The 22307-nt window shown below is 33.2% G+C and overlaps 1 protein-coding gene across 2 annotated transcripts in view; it reads left to right on the top strand.

Annotated features, from left to right (window-relative positions):
• nsl1 (non-specific lethal 1) overlaps nucleotides 1-21448 on the top strand; it is a 76782-nt gene extending 55334 nt beyond the window's left edge. For both annotated transcript variants that reach the window (XM_089637272.1, XM_089637271.1), the window contains exons 4-11: nucleotides 4087-4238; nucleotides 6766-6942; nucleotides 7705-7828; nucleotides 10043-10174; nucleotides 11959-12046; nucleotides 14664-14810; nucleotides 16206-16478; nucleotides 17801-21448. In XM_089637272.1, the coding sequence (XP_089493398.1) occupies nucleotides 4087-4238; nucleotides 6766-6942; nucleotides 7705-7828; nucleotides 10043-10174; nucleotides 11959-12046; nucleotides 14664-14810; nucleotides 16206-16478; nucleotides 17801-18121 (1414 nt within the window). In that variant the 3' untranslated portion in view covers nucleotides 18122-21448. The remainder of the gene's footprint in view (nucleotides 1-4086; nucleotides 4239-6765; nucleotides 6943-7704; nucleotides 7829-10042; nucleotides 10175-11958; nucleotides 12047-14663; nucleotides 14811-16205; nucleotides 16479-17800) is intronic.
• Nucleotides 21449-22307: the final 859 nt, after the last annotated feature.

The raw sequence follows: 22307 nt of genomic DNA, 5'->3' as shown, positions 1-22307 counted from the left end.
AGTGTAGTGTGCCTGGTACGCCTCGTTGGAACATTTAAACCAATGACGGATAGCAATTCGGGACTATCTATTTTATTATTTAGCAGATTATGAAGAAACAACAGGTCTGACAATGTGATATGGATAAGCTTAAGGTATTTGAATGTGATATCTTCATTGATCTCGATTGAATTATATACTACATTTAGATTAAAAACAGAAATATTACAAATGATGCTTCAAAAAGTGTTTTTTTTTTCAGTTAAATCGTAAGATAAATAATTACAAGTATACAATGAATACAATACGTGTTTTAAGCTGCCTAGTGATATCTTCTCTCGGATCAAAGTTCTGTCGCTTGTTTGGCTAGGTACTAAACTTGTTGCTGGTTCCTTTGACTTTCAGAGGAGAAAATACTTATTCACATAAACAAGCATTCATTACACGCTGTAGGGAGAAAGATCTGTGAGGGAAAATATGTCATTCTGTAACTACTAACAATTCTTTTGTTGCTGATAACATTTTCACTGCCTCAATGTTAACTCAAGTTCATTGTAAGTATTACTTTTGTTTCAACTATAGTTACACAATGCTGAAAAACCTGCTTGGCTCTAAACTTTTTATTTACACATTCAGTCTAAACAATGGTGGTCATCATTTTTTTTTTATCTTCAAATAAATATTTATTTCTGAGTAAAGAACACATACATAGTGAAAATGATTATACATATTATTATTTAATGATCAGGCAACATTTTGCTGATGTGCTCATATCTGATTTCACAATGAATTTAACAGTAATTGAGTTGGTTTTAATTTAAAGTAATCTTTTCTTCTCTCCAAATAAGAATCCAATTGAGCTTTAAATTGGTTTATGTTAGTAGAATTAATGACATGTTGTAGAAGTTTCTTCCATGTATTCACTATTCTATTTATATGTGTAAAAACCCAAAGTAGAAATATGTGCATCCTGGTAGAGGCAGCATCGAATAATGATGAAAAACCTGCTTTGCTCTTAAAGTTTTTGATTACACATTAGGGTGTATCGATTTTTAACTTTTTTTTTGTTTTCAAATTCCAAGTTGAAATAAAGTTGCTACTAGGTACCACAACTTACCACAATTTTTTTTGGATTTTTAAAAAAATGTTTAGGTCTCTCCCGCACAAGGCCTAAAGTTTTAATTTTTTTCAAAAAATATCAATTTTTTTTTTAATTTAAAAAAATAAATTCATAACTTTTTTGTTTATTCCAAGTTAAAAAACAGTAATATTAGGGCATAAAAATAAGTACGAAACGTTTTTTTTTAATAAAATATGGTATTTTGGTCTCCCGCACAAGCCCTAAAGTTTGTTAATTTTGATGAAATTTTGTAATTTTGTGTACATATATGAACCATGTTTTTTTTAAGTTTAAGCCACCGGAATTAATTGTACTTTTCTTACAGAAGGCATAAAATGAGACAATATATATATACATAATTCTTATATACATACAGTAAAAATATATACCACATATATACTATATATATATATAATATGTTTTATACCTGAAAAAAGATAGTTGGACGGTGTAAATTGTATGAGAAAGGTGTTGAAAGAAACTAATGTTATTTGCTATTACTGTTGTTTTTTACAAAAGTATAAAAGGTTATAACATGTCATAAAATGTAGTATAAAAACTAAGTACAAAATGTTGCTGATTACTTTCCATACGACATGAGTGGCAGTTTTCTTGTTCTACTGCAAATTTACTGACTTGTTTAAGTATTCGTCCTTTCATCTTGGCTTCAAAACCTTAAATCAAAATTATGTATAGTTTTTACATAGGCCTAGTGAAAATTTTATAAATGTTATTACAGTTCCCAAATGAAATTTCAATTTAATATGGAAGACAATTCTATTGCTGAAGAGTTGGCCAAACGAAACCCCGGCAACATCTCGCACGCCAGGTGGCTTACTATATATATATTGTCTCATTTTATGCCTTCTGTAAGAAAAGTACAATTAATTCCGGTGGCTTAAACTTAAAAAAAACATGGTTCATATATGTACACAAAATTACAAAATTTCATCAAAATTAACAAACTTTAGGGCTTGTGCGGGAGACCAAAATACCATATTTTATTAAAAAAAACCGTTTCGTACTTATTTTTATGCCCTAATATTACTGTTTTTTAACTTGGAATAAACAAAAAAGTTATGAATTTATTTTTTTAAATTAAACAAAAAATTGATATTTTTTGAAAAAAATTAAAACTTTAGGCCTTGTGCGGGAGACCTAAACATTTTTTTTAAAAATCCAAAAAAAATTGTGGTAAGTTGTGGTACCTAGTAGCAACTTTATTTCAACTTGGAATTTGAAAACAAAAAAAAAGTTAAAAATCGATACACCCTATTATTTAGCCAGTTTAACAAGGGTCTGCAAAACATCATTATTTATCAGATATGATTTGAGATTTTTATACCAAAAGTATTATGATTTATTTTAGGGTTATTATGCCATGTTGAGGTAGCGCAACAAGCCACAAAACAAGTAGTTGAAGCTAGCCAATCCCTCGACTGGTCTCATAGATACAGAATGGGGATCGTGTGAGCGGTACTAGCCATGTATTAAAGCTGGTGTAAGATGATACATGCTCTGTAAGATTACATAACCCATTTAAATGCAAATTTATTGATGTGGCACTTAATTTTTTTTTGTATCTGCTTACATTATCACATAGAACATATTTTAAAAGGTGGAAAAAAACTGTAATTCGGCTCATTTTCGTGAAGTCGTCATTGTCCATATGTGCATTGACGATTTGTTGGTATTAATTTTAGATCACTAACATCCCACTGGAATTAATAATTTATTGTGTGTGTAAAAATTAGTTTTTAGTATTGCGTAAGAAAATATGTGGTTATTTTTTGTATTGTAAGCAACAAAGGATCGTACTGAAATTAATATTTCTAAGTGTTTATTTTTTTTTAATAAATTTTTTTATTTCTATGCTTTTTTCTGTAATCATTTTACGTAGTTATAATAGTATAAAAACGGTTCTTTGTATGTTGTTTTATAATGTTGAGTTAGGTAGGTTTGATATAAATGGAAAATTTTATGTTTCTTGAACACCTCACTAGAGCAACCCGGTTGAGGTGTTCATTTGGTTGTGATTAAAGGTGATTAGGTATTGGTTAGTTTTGATTTATTATTTTGCTTTATAACAAGTTTAATTGATGTAAATTAATCAATCAATAATTCATTGTACAGACTCTCATTTTGCTAGTTGTTATTAATATTATATTATTAAACATTAATTTTGTCAGATAATGATTCTCCCTGTGAATAGTATAGATTTATTTACAGTGCCGAAATAGATAATGTTAGTATTTTTTACACCGTCTGGAGATATCTGCAAATGGAGCATCATAAACATAAATATCTGTGTGTGGAAAAAGAAAAGTCTCCATCAAGATATGTGAACTCATAATTTTGTCCTTGCCGTGTTACTCAAAAAATTTCAATAAGATTTCATGTAGATTTAAGTATTTATGTCAACTCAGATGTTGACTCTCGGATGTTGACTCTCCGGAGTCCCCAATCACTTCTCAATTCATGTTAGATATCGCTAACGACCCATTATGAGGAACATATGTGGCGGATCGCGACATTCGTTCCGTTCTGCGCGGCAGTTACCGCCTCCAGTTTTGCGATTCAAATCGTATAGGAGACCGTTTGCCATTTGTACCTACGCTCTTGTAGGTTGCGCGCTCCTGGTAAAGTCATTAATGTGAATTACCCCATGCTATTCAGATTGCTTTTATACAACTTCCTGCATAGGACCTCTGCGTGTTTGCAAGAAACTATTTTATAACTGTTGAATGTGGTTAAAAATTGGTAGTATTGTTTTGAGATTTTGTGATATTTTCTAGCATCGATCTTTACAAATACTATGTTTAATGTAGAGATGTGTAACTGAGAGCGACTTCGCATACAACTTAAAGCAAGATTTTTCGACTATTACCTTTCGCATACAGATATAAGTGTATACCAAAATGCATCTGTGAATTAGTAAATTATGTTTATAGTTTCAGTTTAGTAATATTTCTTGTATTATTTTGCAGGTGTATTTGCCAGTGGCCACTGTCAGGGTGTGCCGTTTGTACGGGCCGGGCCATGCCCATGCACCCTCTTCCTCCCCCATCCACCCTCTCCAGGAAGGAGCGCATCGCCCTGGTGGACCCGGCCTTCCATGTCGTTTTGTCTGACGTCAAAGGTAATTGATGCCCCGCACACACACACACACACACACGCCTCACTGACAATTTATCAATCTATAAATATGCAGACCTGCAATTTACTGGTCCAAGGTTACAGCGGCTTAGCTAATATGAAACTATGCACTGCATTGTCTTCAAAAAATTATTGTTAGTTTTTCTTTCAAAAGAAAGGGTATTAATAATCTGACAATTTTTTAACTCCTCTTCCATCATTGTAAGCAGAAAATGTTGCTTGTGCAATGATGGAGGTTTTGAGACTGGAGACTAGCAGAGGATTAAATCTGCAAGGCCTGGATAGCAAATCGTTGCTTTGGACTGCTTGACCAACCACCCCACAGTTTTTTTAAATTTTTTTATTTATTTATTTTTATTATTTTTTTTTTATTTAACAATTTTTTATATAAGATAATGTGTCCTTACTGGGGTACCCCGTTCTAAGGTCACATTGTACATGGTTATATGTTTGAAATAGTATAAGTACATATGTTAAAATACTACATAGAAAATTAAAAAACAATATTTACAGAAAAAATAAAACATAATACAACCTTAAGTCTTTGTTGGGTTGCAAAATTATATCTATATTTTTCCTTCCCTTATCCATAATCCATTTCTTAATGTTTCTTTTGAAGTCAGTTATTTTTTTAATGTTTTTTATTTCAAAAGGGAGGACATTTAATAATTTTATAGAATAATACTGCATATTTCTTTGTCCAAAAGTTGTTTTAGTTGTAGGTTGGTGTAACATGTGTTGTAATGTGGATCTTGTGAGTCTGTCTGAGTTTGTCTGAGTTTGTCTGTGTAAAGTTGTCCTGGTTTTTGAATGCGTAAATTAGTATATCTTTTGCGTATAATTGTTTTGGTGTCATTACATTCAGGGTTTTAAAAACATAGTCGGTAGGAGTTCTGATGGGGATCCTAAGTATAATTTTTAGAATTGCCTTTTTTGTTATGAGGACTGGTTTTATAGTGGAATCGCATGAGCTGAGTTATACATTAGTTAGAATAGCCAATTATGAGGAAATAAGACAATTGATTGAATCCATAGACATCCCAATTGATAGACTCGCTCTAACATGAAATATGGGTAGCATTTCGACGAGCTGGGGGCAGAGTGGAAGATACTACCAGTATCACCCTGGTGTAAGACCACCATTCAGAATTGAAACGTTGCTCCAAATGGCTTTAGCCGTGTTTAGTGACTAGATCTGAATAGCCAGGTACTTCCCCACCTTCCTCTTTCCCTTCCCCACTTACCTTCAGCCTCACAACATCCACCAATTGGGGATGCCATAGTCTCACTGGCTCCAGACAGGAGCAGTTGGGACTCTTGTGAGGTATTCACTATAAAAAAAAAAAAAAAAAAAAAACCACGTGACCATATTTTTGGCACCAAGAAGGTTCAAGAATGCTTTTAATAAACTTATACCGCAGACCGCCAAAGAGTCCATTGTGGGATTTTCTGCACGAGATCTGAAGGTTAAAAATCGAACTGCCTTTATATAGGGTTGCATATTGACACTAAAAATGAATGAGATGGGTAAATTATAACACATTAGTAAAAGTGTCCCAAGTATAAATAATGTATTTATTGTTTTTGTGTTTAATTCGTAGAACTCCATTTAATTTTTTTTTTTAATTTAATTAAAATCAAATTTAATAATATAATTATTAAGTTCTGCAAGTATTTTTTGGTTATTGTACAATTAGAAAAACCAAAAAATACTTGCAGAACTTAATAATTATATAAATAATGTAACAAAATATTCAATTTTGGGAACGAGCCTGAACATTTGTTCACCTGATTTGGGATTTGTAGCCAAGTTTTTTACTCAGTCAGCAATTTGCATGCCATTGTAAAAAAGATGAGTAATTAGTAAGCAGAATTTATTTTCTCTGACTAAATGGTGATATTACAATGCGAGTTGCCTGTTTACTGTCAGATTCATTTATTGACAAATTACAGAAAGGGAGACGCTCACGCCCCCCCCTCGCACCGTTCACTTATTTTGTTCCCCTTTCCCCGATGGGCGGGTCTTATAAATTTCATGAATCCTTGTCTTTCATTATACAAATTGTTTATTCGTGTAATAAATGTTACACAAATAAACAATTTTATTGTTGGAAAGTTGTAATGTTTCTGACTTTAAAGTTAAAACAAAAGAAAATTTTTTCAAGAATCCAGTATTGCAAATATTGCACTTCACCTAGTTTTTTGGCTCCACCTAGTTCACTTCCAAATCTGTTAGAATCTTGGATAAGATCCTCGGAGATATATATACATGCCTTAGAATTTTAGTTAATTTTTTGTTTGTTGTAAGTTTTTTGTATTTTTTGTTGTGTAGAGTCCAAACACCACTCGCATTCTCCAGTTTGCTTCAAACATTGAACATGACACATTTAACGGAACTTATATACTTTTTAGTATTATTAATTTAACCTACCGTTTTGAATTTTGTACAAAGGCAATTAGTACACTTTGACTCGAAGCCACTCTTATTAACTTTCTGTTGTTTATTCCAGATGTGTCATCGAGCATCCATTATTCGGCTCTTATGAAGGACCCCAACTGGCAGCAGAAGAGCTCGCGGGGCTCTGTTAAGTCCATTAAGAGCTTGTCAGCCAAGATGCCACCTTCCATCAAAGTCAACACCTCCTTGCCCAACAAGATATCACTTCATAAAAAGAGAAAATATAATAGTGAGTTTATTTAATGCACAGACACTCATAATTGTCCTATGTTTATTTTAAATCGACCTAAGTGGGGATTCGACCAAATTCACCCTTAAGGTAATGTTAAAAATATACATATAAGAACGAAGGATGCCATAAGAAATGACCAATACAATATTATTTATAAAGTAACTAGGTATATGAATTCATGATCGAATAATTATTACATATTGTTCTTGTCCAACATTCTCAATTGTATAATATATATTTTTATCTTGAATTTCAATTCAACATTGATGTCGGTGTGGGATATGGTGTGTGGACTGCCCGCATATACATACTCAATAATACCTGCTATACTGTGTGCACACTCTAATGTTGTTGAATAGACAGAAGTATTGATGAATTTTCTAATGTTTTGGAATACATCAATAAAATTTTCAATACAATATTGTTTGCAGTTGGCTTTTCATTGTATTGTTTGTTGATTTGGTGTATATTTTTATAATTATTTTTCTAATCATCAAAATTGCTTACGATAATCTAGAAAGTTTCCAGAGGATTTTGAATACATAATAATTCTCTAAAATTAGGAGTATATTTTTGTTGTTAATCTTCTCATTTCAAATTGACTGACTGAGTGCGCCGAATGAATGTTCATGATAAACCCAATAGTATTTTAAATGGGCTCTCAGAAGTGGATACGAGAAGCATCTGTAAAGTTGAATGACCAGTGTTAGTGTGTGTGTTGTTGTGAGATTAGATGTAATGGTGTGTGATGTGTTATAGGACACAAGCGGGGGCGCGGGCTGGAACTATCGCGGGGGCGCCGCAGCTCCATGCAGGATCCCGACCGCGAGGACATGCCCAGCGGGGGCAGCAGTCCCGTTCCCGACTCTGCCGACCATCACAGGTACCGACCGCCATCCATCTCCATACCTTCATATCTCCATGCACCCGGACAAGGGCGTCACAGGGATCAATACAAGGCACTGTAGAAATGGGCACGGAAAGATGAAGCTTTGCAAATTGGGGTTGATAGATGATCATATTCTGGTCTGTTGTAACCACCCAAGATGTCCGCATATAACGGAGCGTTGATATGCCATTATATCCGATTGGATAGGTATCGACTAATAGTTTCAGTACCTAAACAATGGTTGGTAATTACAAGTGGCCAGCCAGCGGGAATGTGCAAGCCTTAAACCTGTGCTTGCTTGAGAAAAGAAAGAAGAAATTAAATTTATGCAGAGCCTTGATAATCCGAACTAATGAAAAACAACACCTGTTTGGACTCGCAAAGTGTTTCTATTATAGTATGTATGTTTGACAGAAAAATTGAATGAAACAGCTGTTTGCTTTGGAAAATTATGTTTAATGAACTTATAAATCACAAACACATTTACTTAGTCATAAATTGATCTATGTCTGGCGGGTTAGAGTTTATTGACCAAGAAAAATCTTTCCTTCGATTTACCGTGCAGCTATGCAATATGTATAATGGTTTATGTTCTCGTTTTGGCGTAGGAACCATGTTTATATCCTAAAACACCACCTGACACATGAGAGTAGCGCGGACACGGCGTAAGAGCTCTTATGTAACTTCAGAAAAATATAGTGTTAGCTGCCTCGGTATGAGGAAAGAGGGGTCATTTGGCAGTTCGGATTAGCCTGGGTACGGATTATCGAGGCTCTAACGTATAGATTTTATTAATGGAACAATTCCATTGCTAATGCTAGCTTAGAACAACATGCTAGCTTTTAGCCCTCTGCCAAGTGCTGTTGAAACATTCCATAATTATTTTATTATTTACATGTGTTGTTTTTTGGTTTCTGTCTCTCTGGAGCTGAAGGTAATTTTGGATATGATTGGTTTGATTGTTATCTTATCATCTTCAGAAAATTGTTAGCATCCTTTTGGTTGATATGGCATGTTGATAATGAAACCAAAATGTCATTCTAACTGACCGGGTCTAACTAAATAAATTTTCTTCAATGTTTTATGCAGTTTTCTTATGGAGGAGCCCTAGTTATAAATATTTTTTTTTAACGCCACACTAACTGATATGTCCAACTGCTCAAAGCTAGTGGGACTATGGCAACGTTGTGAGGATGAATGGAGTGGGGAGGGGGAAGAGGTAGGTTGGGAAGTTGGCCTTGAATAGTAGAGTACAATTCTTATTTCTTTTAAATACATAATTATTTTTTTAAATTTTAACATACTAAATAAATATTATTGAAGCTCTGTATTATAAAATTATGTTTACAGTATGTCGTTCCTTTGGAAAAATAAGGTTCTATCTGCCATTTGTATGAAACTGAGATATTGAGGTTCAAAGTTTAAATCCTGAATAAAATACTAACACTTGAAAGTTATGAAAAAGTGAATATGAAGAATGTATTATAATTGAATTTTCTTTGTGTTTAAAACATTATAGGCTAAAAAAATCGCGTTGCATTTAGTCAAACAACTAAGCAAAGAAAAACAGATAGAACCTTGTTGCTTTGAAAATCAGCTAAACTTGGAGCGACGGAGTTCTATATGATATAATTAGTTTTTTTTTGGCTAAATGCCATGTTCTTTGCATATAATCTCAAACCTAAAGATAATTCTACATTAGTATGCATGGTACTGTATATTATCTGCCTGTACAAAATATAAATAAATAATAAAAATAACATATGTAACATGTGGGGATTTTGCACAAAAACAGCGCTATACAAATCATCCAAATATTATTGTTATTTTCTGCATATTCACTTTTTAATAAATGTATTTTTTCATTTATTTTCTCAGTTGTAAAACTCTCATGGAACCTTGTTGTCCCAAGCGAATGAGCTTGAAGTATAACGCAAATGGAACCAGGTTGCTCCAAAAAACTAAGTTGCCTGTAAATTTTGTTCTAAAAATAAAAAAATGAGTTTTTTTTAAATAGAATATGATGCATAATTATTTGCAAATTTACATAAAAGTTAAACATATTTTAGATAGGGTTTTAAAAAAATAAATTTTAAGAAACTTGTTGCAAAAAAATTAAATTTCAACAAAAATGTCAGAGAGAAACTTATGGTCCCTAGTATGTGATATGTAGAACATTCTACTAACTGTGATGTTTATTGTTTCCAGATACAGAATACGGGAAAGAGACCGTACCAGATTAAACAGCTCATACGACATAGACAATATTGTGATCCCGCACAGCATTGCTGCGAACACCAAATTAGAAATATTACAGTACAAAGAAATATTAACACCAAAGTAAGTTTAAATAAAAAAAGTATTTAATTAGTTCTACATACAATCATTAAAGGGACATGCATTATTTTTGAAAACTAGTCCCTCCTTCAAATTGTGCATTGTTAGTTGAGTAATATTGAGCAATTGATAAATTGTGGCAGCTCATGACTTTTGGGTGAACTAGAGTGCTAATATTACAAAAAATGGCATTAACGATTTTTTATTATTTTTAGAAAATTCTAATTATTGTATGAAGATTTTCAGGAAATTTCAGTTTGGCTGTGCGCCGTACCGATTTCCTAAAAATCTTCATACAAAAAAAACGAATTTTTGACAATGCCATTTTTTGTAATATTAACACTCTAGTACATCCAAAAGTCACGAGCCCCCACTGATATGTACCCGATGTTGCTCGACTTTTCTCTACTTTCTATAAATATAATATGCATTTATTATACATAAAAACATTTCGATTATAAACGAAGAGATTCTATAAATGATGAATGAAAACCCTATCAAAATTTATTTAATAGTTTTGAAAAACTAAGCGCACAAACAGCAACTTTATTTTAGTATTATAGAGATGTATGTCATGTATAAAATATTGAAATGGGATCTGCCTTGAGCACTCACACCGAACGTCTCAACATGCTCAGAAAGTAATATTTTAGAATGTTCCGATTAGAACTTCGACAGACAAAATATTAAAAAAACTATAATAAAATTTTTAACTGCCCAATATAAATACACAACCAGGGCAATTAGCCAAATATAACGGTTATTCCTAATTTCGATAACACGTTTTGGACAGAGAAATATTAACATTAGGACAGCAAAACTATATAATGCCCTACCAAGCCAAACAATAAAATATTGGAAAGTAATATGTGTATTTAAAACTAAAGAGAGTGATGATCAACTTGATAATGAGAGAGAACAGTGATAATCAACTTGCAAACATTATGAAGACAATGTTAACCTCTCAGAAAAGGACTTTTATTTACTTTGTGTTCCTTTGCGAACTGTCAAAACGCGAAAATTTTTGTGTTATTCACGAGTTTTGTTAAAAGCTTCATAACTCACGTTTTGGGAAACGTAGCCTCATTCTAAAAAATGTTTTGGAAAGATTATGAAATTCACTATCGTATTGTTTTGTTATACGTAAATATTTGCGTTTCTAAATATACATTTTCTGAAAACGTCAAAAATATGTAAAAATCGCTGACCATTATTTCAAAGATGTGAAAAATGTACTGTTTTCTGAGTATCATAAAGAAATAACACTTTATATATTGAAGAAATATAATTAAAAACTATTAGTCACCTCAAAATATTAACCGTCCAAACTAAAATATTTTTAATAAATTATTTAAAAACGCAATAAATTACGAACGAACAAGATGACAGATTCAATCGACTCAGATAATGCACCTCTACATTCCATAGATATTCTTGAATGCAGACGCGTAGCGTTATTCATTATCGATACTCTGTTTTTTAAATCATGGCAATCCGTATACTAGTGATGGAAATAAATCGATTTTTGTAAAATCTCGCGCGTTTACGTGAAAAGACGTACTAATGTCTTGACCGCTATTATCATATTTACGTCTTTTGACATTCTAATGTTCCGAGTGGTTAAGTTAGCTAGAGACTAAATACCAAATACCAAATATAAAAGCTATAAACTATAACATTATTCTATGTTGTGTTTTGTATTTACATCTTATAAACAAACTTGCAATTGTATTGTTGTAATTAATTTTCCTTGCAAATTTGTGATGATCTGTGATTTGTGGTTTTAGATGGAGAATGGTTGAAGAAGAACCACCACCAAACAACGGTCTGGTGAGGAAGCGCTCCATAGGAATGGCTGAAGAACGAGAGAGCGATGTAAGTATCACAACATTCCATGTGTGTTGAACAAACCATACATCTTATGTTACACACTTTAGATTATGAGCTACATGAAAATATTTCTCTACATAAATTAACATAAAAAATACATTTTTCGGTGTTTTACCGCCACGTTGTCTTTGAGATTCAGATTTACGAAATTTTTTGATTTATTATCGTAAAAAACGAATTTTTTCGAATTTCACAAACAAATAAATTTCGAATAAACGAATTTTAAATTAAAAAACCATTGTGTATGAAATTTTTTTTTGGTGAAAATTTCCAATTATCAGGTTTTGAATTATCACAGTTCTACTGTGTTTGTTTTAAATGAAAAAACATTTTGCAATACACCGCCCTTTTAAATTTAACTCTTTTTATTTTATTAATTCTATGAATTTTATTGATTCTATGAATTTTATTAATTCTATGAATTTTATTAATTCTATGAATTTTATTAATTCTATGAATTTCATTCATTCTGGGAATTTTATTTATTCTGTGAATTTTATTAATTCTATGAATTTCATTCAATCCATGAATTTCATTCATTCTATGAATTTTATTAATTCAATAACAAAAGTGGTGTGTTATTTTTCATTTAAAATATCAATTTTTTCATTTAAATAACCAAATTAAAGTTGAATTTGGTTATAACGATCACGGCTATAGCGGGTTCACGACTATAACGAGCAATTACAAAACGATATTTTAGTTCAGCCTTATCTTCATATAATTGTTGACTTTTATAACAAAGTCGATTCACTGATATACCGAGCAAATAATTTTGTCAACACTTATTTCTTAATGGGTCATCGGGTCTGAAAAAGTACAGTAGAACCTCGTTAATTCGAAATCCAGCGGACATCAAAAATCAAATTTCGAATTAACGAATTCCCACGTAATTCGAAATTTTATGAAAAAAAAAACAAAAAAAATACGCCGAAAATCGATTTTCTCGGCCGCCTCTTCAAATCCGGGTGGTATTTTAGTTGTAAATTCGTATTAATACCAATTATTTCTTTATTTTCGCGGTCGATTACCGTAGCGGGCGGCCCTTTAAATTCAGATATTCGCAATAAATTCGTAAAAATGCTATATATTTAAGCGTAAATCGAGATTTTGCTGCTGATTTCGGTCGCGGCCTACCCTTTAAATTGAGATATTCGTAAAAATACAATATATTTCCGCGTAAATCGAGATTTCGCGGTAATTTTCTGTCGCGGCCGGCTCTTTATTTCAAATATCTGAATTTGAATTCGTAAAAATACGATATATTTCCGCGTAAAACGAAAATTCGCGTCCGTATTCCGTCGCGGCCAGCTCTTCAAATTCAGATATTCGAAATAAATTCGTAAAAATATGATATATTTCCGCGTAAATCGAATTTTGTCGGCAGTTTTTCGTCGCGGCCGGCCTTTTAAGTTCAGATATTTGAAGTAAATTCGTAAAAATATGTCATATTTCGACATGGATCGAAATTTTTCGGCCGATTTCCGTCGCGCCGTATTTTTTCAACTCGGATATTCGAAGTAAAGTTAGTAAAAATACGATATATTTCCGCGTAAATTGAAATTTCGCGCCCGATTTCCGTCGCGGTGATGAAATACGATATATTTACGCGTAAACGAAATTACGCGGCCGAGTTTCGTCGCGGCCGACCCTTTAAATTCAGATATTTGGCGTAATTTTTTCGAATTACACGAACAAATTTTCGTGCGCGGACAAAAATAAATTTCGAATTACGAATTAACGAATTTCGAATTAAAAAAAATTTTGTATGAAAAAATTTTTCAGCGGAAATTTTTTTTGCGAAAATTTCGAATTACACGTTTTTTCGAATTATCGGGGTTCGAATTAACGGGGTTCTACTGTAATAGGGAATTATTCAAGAATTTCCTATCATGTTGGGGACGGATACATATTTCTATGGCACTACCTGTGTAAGATTGTCAGCTATGTAAACCTTTGCTATCCATCGGGCACAATGTAAAATTGTCATAAAATCTGCGAAATTCGCAAATTTTTTCCCTTTTTACGTCTTCTTTTGTATTACAACTCATCTTCAATTTTGTTAAAAACCAATGAATATGTTTATGAAGGTACCTAGTTATGAGTACCTACAAAACCCTGTACCGGGTAAATTTATGAAAGTGAAATCTTTAAAACAATCATTTATTATAAATTTGAGTAATAAAAGTGTATTATTCTAATTCTTTTTTAATAAGTCAGACCTACTCGTATTTTGAAAACATAATGTACTTTTGTGAATATATTGATGGTAGAGGCAGGTAGGTAGATAAATATGACTTTTTAAATACCTTGTTTGGATATAACGATTAACGGCTATAAGGAGCAAATTTAGTCGGTCCCCTCGTGCAATTCATGAAATTATAATGAAGCAACTGCTGAAAACAACCTGTTCTTACATTGGAACACTTTTGGTCTCAACTGTGATTTCTCGCAGCAAGCAAACCAATACATAAATAGACATTCTTTTTAACTTATTTAAATATCTGATGATATGGTATTCTTGGTAAACAAGTGAATTGTTTGCTTTGCTGTACTAATAATGAATGTTATTATAATGTTCCACCGTGTTTCCTCATTGCAGACTGAGGACATATCGGAGGCTGGGGTGGTGGAGCGCCATGACCGCTGCGAGGCCCAGGAGCGGGGCAAGTACCTAAAGAAGAGGAAGAACTCGCGCCGACAGAACTCTCGCACCACGCCCACGCAGACTCCACCTCACACTCCCATGGTAACTAACAAACACAAACTTCATTTTGCATTATAAATTCATAAACAAACAAACATTTCAATTAGTGTTTATCACTATTTTTTTATTACATACTATTTGAATTTATTTCGAGCTGAGCGCATTTCCAAGGGTTGGTTAACCTTTGGAATGCAAGGTGTAAAATGCTAATTGTCAGTACACCATATGCCAGCTGACACTATTTTCATTATAACTTGCTATTTGCAAAAATGTTTTTGTAAATTTTACAGTCTTACCAGATGAATTGTTTATACACGGTGTCCGGAAACTCGTAGTACAAGCGGGAAACTGGAGAATCTACACCACATGGGGAACCCAAAAAAACATAAAGTTTTTTGATTTTAGCATTTTCAAAAAAAAAAAAAACCAAAAAAAAATATTTTTCGGCTATTTTAGGGTTAAAGTTTTTTCTGGTGTTTAGGGTTGAATAACAGATGTTTTAACCCTGCAGAGCAGAAATATTTTATGATTACACCGGGTTAAATGGAGGGTGATTTCAAAATAATGCTTCAAATCCGAGTTTCTTCATTTGTTTTACTTTCAAATAATTTTAATTAGTTGGGTACTTTGATCTTCAGTAATAATTTATAAGAATTTGATAAAAAAAAAAAAAAAAAATCAACTTCAAACTCGATTTACTCGATAACGAAAGCTCAAATAAAAAAAATATATACTACAAAATCGACTCCAAATGTGATGTAGATTCACCAGTTTCCCGCTTGTACTACGAGTTTCCGGACACCCTGTATATTTATAACAAATTTATATATCTATCCTATGTGGTTTCCCAGGATAGCTAATTATATTCAGTGAAATGTTTTTTCTCTCTTAATGGTATAAAAAATATAATCTAATGAAAACGTAAGAAAATATTCTCTAGTTCTAAAAGCGTTCTTCACAATAAAGATAAGTTATATGAGGCTGTCTTGTAAATAAATACTGCACTATGAATTTAGCGGTATATTTTCAATGAGAAAATAAACATATTTGCAGGAGTAAAATGACAAGTTAGAATAATGTTAGGATGTATTATTTCCTTTCCAAGTGAATAAAATATATTTTAGTATGGTAGAATAATTTTTTAAGGTTCAAAATACCTTAAAATCGTGGCTAGTGAGTTAGTTACTGGCAAATCAACAGCTATTTCTTGGCACACTAGAGGTTAATCATTTTACAAAGCAAGACTTTCTCAAGATTATCCAACTGATAATCCCGAGAAGATATATGGAAATCATAGTACTGAAAAAATATCACTGGTTTGAGGGCATTTCCGCTGAGTTGTTCTGGAGTGAACTCAACCTACGTTAATTGCACATCAGAAGAAAAATTACTCCATTATTTATGTGTGTAGTTCTAATTGTAACATCTTTCTTCAAGGTAGTTGATGAGACATCGATGAGCAGCGAGACGGGCGTCAACCCCGCTCCCCTCCCCCTCCCCAACTCGTGCAGCAGCACCCCACCCATGCCGGCCCCCCTGTCACCCCCTGCAGTCAGCGCAGGGGTGCCCTCGCCCCCCGTTGTCACCCCGGCGCCGCTTCCCACCACAGCGTGCTCCGTGCTGCTGACGCACCTGGCTGAAGTCAGTAACGCACCGCCCCCTGCTAATCCCATCACTAACAGGCGACGCATTACCGAGGACAGTGTCGAGGTGTGTTATCATTCATATTTGCATTCTAGGATAAACGAAGTATGAAGAATCACTGAGCAGGTGGATGAGTTTGTGTATTTGGGAAGTATGTTTACGAGAGGTGGGAAGGCTGACAGAGATATTGAAAGAAAGGTAAATAAATGCTGGTAACTCCATTAATCGAGGACTGAACGCAGTTGGCGTTAACAAAAAATTGTCCAAAGGAGCGAAGTTAGCAGTCCACAATGGAGTGCTTGTACCTACCCTGATGTATGGAAGGGACGCATTGAACTGGCAGAGAAAGGATGAAAGTAGACTGAATGCTGTTGAAATGAGATCCCTGAGGCGTATGTGTGGTAAAACCATGTATGATAGTGTGAGTGAGTGGAGATGGAATGTGGAGATCTGCAAAGAGTGCAAAGCTGATTGATGTAAGCATAATGAGTAAGATTAAGAAAGGGACGCTTAGATGGTCTGGCCATGTAGAGCGAATGAGCGAAGAAAGGAGTGTAAGGAGAATATATTATGCAAATGCGAATTGTAGCAGAAGTCGGGGACGCCCAAGGAAGACATGCCACGATCAAGTAAATCAGATACTCTAGCCGGGCCGAGTATGTATGAGACGATGTATGAATGTGAATAAGGCAAGAAGTGTGTGCCAAGACCGAGTTGTTTGGCGGTCTCGTCCTCTCTGCTTACTCCTGCGGAAAAAATGGCGTGATGGTTAGTTAGTGGGTATGTATCGATATAGTATAATTTTTTGAATCTACTTTTGTAATACCCATAAACTGAAGTTAGAATCAGTGTTGGGACGTTTAATGATGTGTGTTAAAATGTACGTATTTTATTACATTACAATTTTTCTCAATTCTCAACTCATTATTAAAAGAAATACAAAAAACTTCCGCATTTCTGGTGCGAAATATTCTTCCACACAAAAGACAAGAAGTTGAAGACGGAGAAGACTTAAATACATGTGCATATGGTTGGGGGACCCTTACAAAGTGATTTCCCTACAGCAATGCCTTTCTCGCCATTCAAGTTCAAGTAGGATCGGCGTAAAAGGTAGAACTGTCCTTTCCGCCGGAAGTGTGTTGCGTTATCATTAATAATTGTGTCAATAATAATTTATGGATTGACTTTTCTGTGTAAACTTTAGTATGGAAAAAGATGGTTTGACTTTGTGTACCTCCAAGCGAAAATAACATTCAGCTAATGATAGTGATATTAGTTAGTTTGATTTATGAAAGTGGCCATTAGAGCTATAATAAAAAACAAGGGTGATTATACTAAATGTAATCGGGATAGCATTGAATGAAGAATAATTGTTATGTATGTTGCAGGTAGTGCCACCCTACTCGCCCCGCATGTTCCCTCTCCAGGAGGACTTGTACAACAAGATGCTGAAGGCTATGCCCGACAACCACCCACTGCTTATCACCACCTGCTCCACCCGCAGCCACACCTCGGCTCCTTCCTCCTCACACCAGCGCGCCTCCGACAGCGAGAGCAGCACCGTGCCCAACAACTGCTACCCACCCCTGCTGGAACTGGGCCCGCCCTCCGAGTCTGAAGAAGAGTCAGGATCCATCCCCGCTGAAGAAGACCCCACGGATCCCGAGTGGAATGCCACCGTTAACGCTGACAAACTGCACCACAGATAGACAAGTAGCCACCCACCACAACCACGACTTGGGTCTACAACCACTGTCTATTGCGGAGATAGAGATTCTTTACGAGTCTCCAAGGGGTAAAGGAATGAATGGCATTATTCTATCCATTTTGATTCTTTGTCTCTTGCATTCTTTAATTCATTTTCCTCATGGTCACACATTATAGCAGACAATGATTTTGGAAAAATTCAAACTAGATACCTCATTTTGTACAGTTTTCTAAACATATTGATATATCCAATTTCAGTTGCGCGGATTGTAAGGTAAAGTAGTGTTTTGTGTCCTTGGTACTGAAAGAGAAGAATACTAAATTACTGAGCTACCTAATGATAAAATGGAATGAGAAATGGAAAGAGAGAGATAGAGAGACAGAGGGAGGAAGTGCCATTGCCGAATTATTTGTTTCAGGCCCCCGAACCATGTACATTTTAACATTGTGATTGATAAGGAAGAGTTGTTAATGTTTCCCCATAGATTTATCGTAATAATTATTTGGCAATTTCCAAATATAATTATTTTAGCATAGTATATTGATTGTAACATGCCATGGCACCGCCACCGTACTTGGGACATCGCTTACCTGTGGACAATACAAGTTGTAAACAATTTGATGCTTTGCGTTCTTATAATGTTTTCTGTATAAAGCCAATATTATCAGTGTCCTACTTATTCATACAAACACCACCGTGATTGTTTCTCGATGTACATTTTGAGCAACAAGAAATCTCATCAAATGAGAGAAGTTGAGCATAACCTATTATATTATTTTGGAAAAATTGTTTTATTTTAAATTGGCTTTTACCATAGACGTTTAAGTTGATAGACTTGTCCTAACACAAAATCTGAAGGGTTCGAGAATGCTTTGAATAAACTATGAAATCAGTTGAATGTTTACTGCTGAAGAGTGCACATTGAAATGAAAAGTGAGGCAACGGTTTGCAACGCAGCCTTTGCAGTTACTTTGGGTACAAAATTGTAAAAAATAATTCAATTTTGGAGACAAATGTTTGGAAATTTTGCTTACCCAATTTGAGATTTGTAGTTTTTTTATTCGGTCAGCAATTTGCGCACCATTGCAAAAAGGACTAGTAATTTGTAAGCAGATTTTATTTTCAAGGACTAAATAGTGTTTATTACAATGCGAGTTGCCTGTACACTGTCAGATTCATTAATTTACAAATCACAGAAAGGTAGACGGTCACGCCCCCTCCCCACAACATGATTTGTTCCCCCTTTCATTGATTGGCTGGTCTATCAATTTGAATGTTCTTTTTACGGTATTAAAAAAAAAATTGCGAGCTCTGGGATGAACTAAAGTTCCATTGATTATTGCAACTAGTTAAAATGTCAATAATTAATTAAAATCTAACGATTGTAACAAACATATATAAGACATTCCTTCTTCTGTTTGAGAGTCCAAAAAGCATACATGATTCAATTTCTGTGTAAATATTTGATTCTTTTGTACAATAATAAAATTATCCCTTGTTTTGAAAAAGGGTGAGTGATATATTGATTGATTTTAAGGGGTGTTGCTGCTAAACACTTAGTTGCCAGATAACATTATAGAAAATTGTAAAATATAATTATATTTCTTAGACTTCATGCTTACAAATTTTAAATAATGATTCTGATATATTTTGAAAAAAACACGGCTGAGGAATTTTGAAGAACCGGTAACCTAAATTACTACAATAGCTTGTTTACCTATTATAGAATAGACATTGTATTTTTATGCGTTTGAGAATTATAATTGGAATACATTACAAACCATTTTTATCTTTCCCAGAGCGAAATAAAACATAAAAAAATCAAATTGACAACAAATTTGTGACATAAAAGTAATAATCTCCAAGCTTAAGAAGTAGCGAGGGGGAGATACATAATATTTGTATTAATTCTATGATCTATATTTTTTTCAATAGTTTGGCAATTTGGGAAAGCGTGGCCTTGAGAAGTTAGTAATAAGTTATATGTTTGTAAGTCATCGAAATGAAATGAGACATTTTTTTACTAGAGCGTACAATACAATGCAAATATTCAGAACAATTAAGTTTCTCTTTAATTTGTGTAGATCTTTTAACACGGCTCCTTTTTGTTGGTTTATTCAACAAAATAAATACATAACAAAAACCGTTTTAGAAACAAGTTGATAACAGATAATTTAATTTTATATGTTATTTTAATACAAATATGGAATAATAATTAACATTCTATATAAAATGTATATTTTCAAACATGTCATGATTTAAAATGGACAAAACGCATTCCGGATTCATTTAGAATATTGGGCGTGCGCAATTGTTTTAGTAGGCATAAATTAAAAAAAAAAAAATAGCGTATACCTACAAGTGCGTGCATATATGGGTTACTTGTGCACCAAATGAAAATAACAGTTTAGGAGTACAACCACCGATATGTCTTCTCTGGGTACTTTACCAAGAACTGGTAGTAAATGAAATGTTTTACTTCATGACAGAGATAAGTAAATTTTACAAATGATAAATCTTACCATATAATTAGCTGTGTTCTATAAAGGTTAAAGAGTTACTTGTATACATACATTTTAAAATTAATTTAATAATCATAATATGTAATAATATAATCATAAAAATCATGGTCAATCGAAGTAGTTGCATAAAGGCATACGGGAAGCCGCAAATGGTTCTGGATATTTGTGATATGTTGTATTGTGAAAGTGACTATTGGTTTTATCACTGTTTTCATTGAATCTATGTTGGGACTTGACGTTTTCATATTTCATAACCTCCGCACCCTTACTAGATCATACCTGTACATAATTTTGTTAAACATACTTTTAAGTTAATTTTATAGTTATAAGAGAATAGAAAACTGTCATTTCTTAATATGGACAAAAAATGAAAATGGCTGGTGTAAAAAAAATCCAAAGGTTATTTTTATGTAAAGGGAAAATTTATTGTAAATTATTCTCATTATTTGTTGTTATCATTAGCAGTTATTGTAAAGTGGATAATTTCATATTCTTACTCATTGTACTCTATAAATCTTTTTAAACATTTTTATTTTAAGTTTCACTATTTACTGCAGTTAAGTTGTCTTCGAATACATAACTAAAGTAAACAAATTATTTTTGTCTGCAATTAAATGTTTTTGTTTAGTGTTGCCCGTCTAATGGAATGTTTTAAATGATAATCTTTTTTAGTTTAAATACTTTCCACTAAACAGTATTCGTATTAGGTTCATGGTACATTCACTTAGTCAAAACAAATGTTATACTTTGAGAATATTGTAATAATTTCACAAAATGAGATATGTTTGTTAAAAAATACAAATAAAGTAAATAAGATGGTTGAAACGCGCTTTTTATTATGTTTCAATTTTTTCAGATTTGAAACCAAAATGAAGAGGTGTGCTGCATTAATGCTACAAACGCACTAGGAGGCTAGGAATCACCATGTATGTATCAGACTGGCTCGATCTTTGGCTGGTAATGTGTTAGCTGGGGTATATTTGTAATAAAATAAAATACTTTTTTGTTTTAAAACCACGATATTTATTAATTTAAGAACCGACCGGTTTCGCTTTACTTAAGCATCATCAGGGTACAAATTAATACTAAACAAGAAGTACATAATGTGTTTATATATATAACAAAATATAGAGGGAGACAACATGATACAAATATAAGCAACACAAAGACGGTCATAAAATACATTAACATAAGTGCACAAGTAATGGAAAAACCGCTAGATAATTATGTAGACTAATGGGTTATATCAATAAATCGGGAGAAACAAAGCATCAACTGGCATGGTGGTAAGGAGGTAAGGAGAACTGGGATTTTTTTTATGGGTTTATTGGAAACAGACCTAATATTGGACTACTTGATATGTCTAATTGATTATTAAGTATCTGACTTTTGGTTTTTACAGCTTTTTTAATTTCTAGTGCCTCTAAGTTGTTTAGTCTGTTACCATGCCCGTTTTTATGTAAGATGTTAGCACCGGTGCTATGACAGAATGTATGATCTTTATCGATCAAATGATTTGCGAATTCGGAAAACCCGTTATTATTGAGGCAACGAAGATGCTCCTTTATCCTAATATTAACATTACGTGATGTCTTACCGATATAGAAAGCCGAACAATTATTGCAATTTAATTTATAAATCCCCGAATGACTTAATTTATCGTCC

The sequence above is a fragment of the Hesperophylax consimilis genome, chromosome 11 (genome assembly GCF_061612785.1).
Source record: "Hesperophylax consimilis isolate HC1 chromosome 11, BYU_Hcon_1.0, whole genome shotgun sequence".
Classification (NCBI taxonomy): domain Eukaryota; kingdom Metazoa; phylum Arthropoda; class Insecta; order Trichoptera; family Limnephilidae; genus Hesperophylax; species Hesperophylax consimilis.
Note: the sequence above shows the minus strand (reverse complement) of the source record. Positions and strands in the feature narration are given on the sequence as shown.